At 42.1% G+C, this 4,385-nt stretch overlaps 1 protein-coding gene across 4 annotated transcripts in view; it reads left to right on the top strand.

The window, feature by feature from the left end:
- Positions 1 to 3,174: 3,174 nt before the first annotated feature.
- Positions 3,175 to 4,385, top strand: part of oprm1 (opioid receptor, mu 1) — a 47,630-nt gene continuing 46,419 nt past the window's right edge. Inside the window, exons 1-2 of one of the 4 annotated variants that reach the window (XM_015038232.1) lie at positions 3,179 to 3,622; positions 3,665 to 3,877. In XM_015038232.1, coding sequence (XP_014893718.1) covers positions 3,609 to 3,622; positions 3,665 to 3,877 — 227 coding nt within the window. In that variant the 5' untranslated portion in view covers positions 3,179 to 3,608. Of the gene's footprint in view, positions 3,878 to 4,385 lie in introns of all 4 variants that reach the window. The other 3 variants (XM_015038233.1, XM_015038230.1, XM_015038231.1) reach the window with 3 other exon arrangements.

Consider the following 4,385-nt stretch of genomic DNA (forward strand, 5'->3'; position numbering starts at 1 on the left):
CTGCGCCATTTAAAATTTCAACATCACATTATGCAGCCTGTCACAGGCGTTTCAGACATATTAAAATTCCCTGAAAATATAAGCCACTGCCAGATAAACGATGCAACTCCCACTGAGATGTCACAGCCTTGTCCCAACAATGATATTATTGGATCTAACACTCTGCCTGTAGCTCTGTCCCTGGGGTGCACAGGTGGGGACACAGACAGCAGAAGGATGACACCTGGAACATTTTTTTTTTTTTTTAAATGGCCTGCAGTCAAGTGTAGCCTTGCGACGAAGTTTCAAATGTTTATTCACCTAAATATTTCACATTGAACTCTGTAGGATTTAAAAAAGGGGGACAGCATCGGACGCCTCCTGCATGTAAATAGATTTAATAATAAATCGCAGTCTCATTATACGGCATCAAAGAACTCGACTGCAGCACATGTTCTTTTAGTGTGAGAACTACAGAAAACGAGTTGCAAGACGTGTTTCTGCACGCTACCTCCGTATGTAAAGGATCGTGACAGCGATGTGTTGCTACTTCCGTTGCTGCTGGGTAAAGTGTAGGAACGAACTCATCCGAGTTCAGTCATCTTGTCCTTCTCCTAACACTAAGCACTCCATTGTTGCTGGGTATGTCATCATTCATTGTTGAGTGCTTATGGTTTTTTATTAGCTGAAGGACTGACAAGCTGTGCTCACAACTCAGCAACTGATGAAAATCTTTTTTTCCTTTTTTTCATTTTTACGGAGCAGTTCAAGGAGAGTTGTAAAATCCCCTTTAAAGGATGATTCAGTCCCGTGCTGCGCCTTTCTCTCAGCCACTTGTGTTGCCTCATAGAGCTCATGTTTGAGGTGGTCATCATCTCGGTCTTAAAGAAACCAAGAGTTAAAATGATTTCCTCTTCTGAAACAACTTTAGCCTTGGTGTGAAGTCCTTGGATATTCATTGGATCGCAGTAGTGTCTGCCAAACGGTCTGTCTGAAGTAAAAGAAATAGGAAAACACCAATCTTTAATCTTGAACTCATCATCCTGTCCACATTTTGACTCGGACCAGCAGTGGATTCGACAATCCAAACCAGAAAAGGAATCAGACCAGAGGATACTTACTTATACTTATCTACCAACCCTGAATAGGAATATCGAGATTATATGGATCAACATTATTAGCTTTTTCTTCTTCTGCTCTTTCCTTTGGTTTGTTATTTTGTTTGTATTTCCTCTTAATAATCTTCATATCTAAGATTTTTTTGGCCATAATATAGGACTTTTAAATTCATGCTAAAAACCTACCTCTTCATGCTTTGATTCATAATAACTGGAACGTTGATAAATGATAAATATTTGATGTATATTTGCTCATTTTTATTGAATGAATCAAGAAATGAAAATGAAAATGTATGATTCTGATGACGGCATTTGACTAAATATCAACTTAAATGATCTTTAGTTACTTGTATGCAAGTTTGAATATCACTTTGTGTATTCATCTGTTCATTCAAATGATCATGGTAGGAACAGGAGAGAAAGAAAAGTAAAGAGACGTTTTGAAAAGGTGAAAGAAAAGAAATATGTGGGTAAAAAAAACTATTTAGTAAAGAAGGAAGCCTTATTAATATATCAAGAATGATTTGTCCTCGAGATTTAAATGCTGTTGCTGTTGGCAGTATGTGCAAACAGTTTTACATGCCAAAGAACGTTGGTGTAAAGGACAACGTGATACAAAAACTATAAAAAAAATCTAATAAAATTATCTTGAGCTATTTGAACACCCAGTAAAAAAAAATCAAGTGTCGTCATTATGAAGTCTTTCTTTTAATGTTTCCACAGCTTGATGAATGGACAGACTCTTAAAACTGGATTGAAATGTGTTAGACTGACTGATCTGCTGTTGAAATAACATCTTTAATCTTTAAAAGTGGGATTCAGGTGAAAGGTTAAGAACAAAGGCGACCTCACTCCAGCAGACGGACAACGAGACGTCTTCGGTCACAGGAAACCGATGGATAGTCTGAGGAGGGTCGGGACGAAAAGCGGATGTTTCCTTGATCCCAAACTGATTCCAAACTTAAAAATAAGACAGTGGTTCATGCCAGCAAGAATGTTTTAAACCTTTTCGCCTTATATGGTGCATGAAGCGCAAAAAACGAAACACAGAGGTCTACCACCAAAGAGAACTCCTCAAAACATCTTAGAACATACGCAAAACAACATGTTCAAGGAAAGACGTTTAAAAATATTGCAGTTCTGTCTTTAATAACTTTGAGGTTGCACAACTTTTGTAACCGATAGTTGCTCTGGTACTTCTGAATCTGTATTTTATTTTTCTTACCAAAAATGCATTTTTTTTTCTTTTTTACCTAAACTCTTGACCAACCACATTGTGTGTATATCAATAAAACACTGCACTGCACTGGTGTCATGTTTTCTTGTTTTTGCCAAGCTGAAAGATCACAGGAGCATTTTGGGATGAGACGTCAACATTCAGCGAACGCCCCCCAGTGGTCAAATGATTAACTTCATTTATCAGAAAATGGGTGTGTCTGCCTTGTGGCGACTCTGATTCAGCGTGATAAACTAACTTAATGTTCATCAGTGCAGACAGAGTGTCTGCATAGCATAGAATGAAGTTACGTTTTGTATTGATTTTAATGTATTATTGCCGCTTTGCTATGAATTTGTTCCAATATCTGCTTTAGTCACTATGGTGTCACAAACTGGCCTGATCTAAACTGCATTGATAATCTGTGGAATATTGTCAAGAGCAAGATAATAGACACAAAATCTAATATTATGAGGTAATCTTGTTTTCCATTCAGCGATACAGGTGGATCGCCTCCATGCCATGCTGCACTGGAAGCAGGACTTCATACCAAAGAAGGTCCAAAATGAGTCATTTTTAAATTTTAAATATATATTTTTGTTGGCTTTGTGTGATCATATAAATTTCACGAGGAGCTGAATTTGGTTGTTCATTCGCCACAGAAATAAAAAGCAACTGAAATGCATTTCAGACTATATGTTTAGTGAATTTATGCCACATGTTTCACTTTCTGAACTAACTAGTTGAAGCAAAAATATATTGAATATATTCCGAGTTCCGATCAACCTCCAAATAGGTTGACTGGAAGCTATAAGGGGGTTTGGGAATGAAAGGGGGAAAAAAAAAATTATGATCTGAGTAGAAAATAGAGAAGAGAGAAGGTAGGATGCAAGCGTAGTGAGAGGAGAAAGGGGGGGGGGAAAGACGTTCAGGTCGGGAAGAGAGAGGAGGAACCAATGAAGTCCTGATTTGTGAGCTACAAGAGGAACATGAACTGAGGAGGATGGTGCGGAGAGACGCGGCGCTTGGAAAAATAAAGCAAGAGCGAAAATTTATTCACTTCCACGCTTCCTGTCTGCTCCCACGCGGCGTTACGGTGCCACGAGAGGGTCGTCAGTGAACTCACCCCTCTCTACCTTCTCAGCGCATTTCTACAGCACGTCGCGGCGCGGCTCAGACTTGTCCTGCGTGCGGAGCGCACCACACGGCACAAGCGAACACCTCACGCAGCCTCCGATTCCGCGGACGGGCAGCCGTAGTTAGAAGCACTTAAACAGAGGGGAGGGCAAAGGGCCATGGAGAGCGCCGCTAACAGCTCAGACCTCCGGAGCCAGCTCCAGTTGATCGGTCAGAACAGCAGCATCTGCCGGAACTTCACCGACAACGGCAGCTTCCCGGAGATGCGATGCGGCGGCGACGGGAGCGGGTACGACGGTGTGTCCCGGAGCCTGGAGGACGGAGACGCCAACCCCGTCATCATCGCTATCATAATCACCGCTGTTTACTCCATAGTTTGCATGGTGGGGCTGGTGGGAAACGTGCTGGTCATGTACATCATTGTAAGGTAAGAACATATATATAAAAAAAAAAAGTAGAGAGAGAAGAAAGAGCGTAAGATGAGGCTTAGTTGCCCTTTTTGTGCCGATTCCAAGCTTTGTTGACGCTTTAAAACTCTTCCAGCCTGTTGCTGCTGGACGAATGGGTGTGCGCATTTGTGTGCTCGCGTGTGTCTAATGGACACGCAGTTTCCAGCAGGGCTGCTGTTCGTGCGTAAAATGCGTCTATAACCCCCCAACCCTCTCCCACCCCCAGCGTGCAAAGGGCGACAACCCAACGCAAGTGTAAAGAAACGAACACACTTTTCTTTTTACCGCTTTACAGTATGAAATTGTGTCTCTTGATGCGCCTCTTTGAACCACAGCGCAATAACCGAGCGGGGCAAAATCCCGTTACTCCATTGTTGGCGCCGAACAAAAACATGATCCGCCGTAGAGCCTCTGTAAAGCTCCCCCCCCCCCCCCCCCTCCCCCACCCGCCTCCGTCCCCGACACCATGGTCAGACACTACACAAA

Source organism: Poecilia latipinna, unplaced genomic scaffold (genome assembly GCF_001443285.1).
Source record: "Poecilia latipinna isolate Pla-1442-1.1 unplaced genomic scaffold, P_latipinna-1.0 Scaffold434, whole genome shotgun sequence".
Taxonomy (NCBI): domain Eukaryota; kingdom Metazoa; phylum Chordata; class Actinopteri; order Cyprinodontiformes; family Poeciliidae; genus Poecilia; species Poecilia latipinna.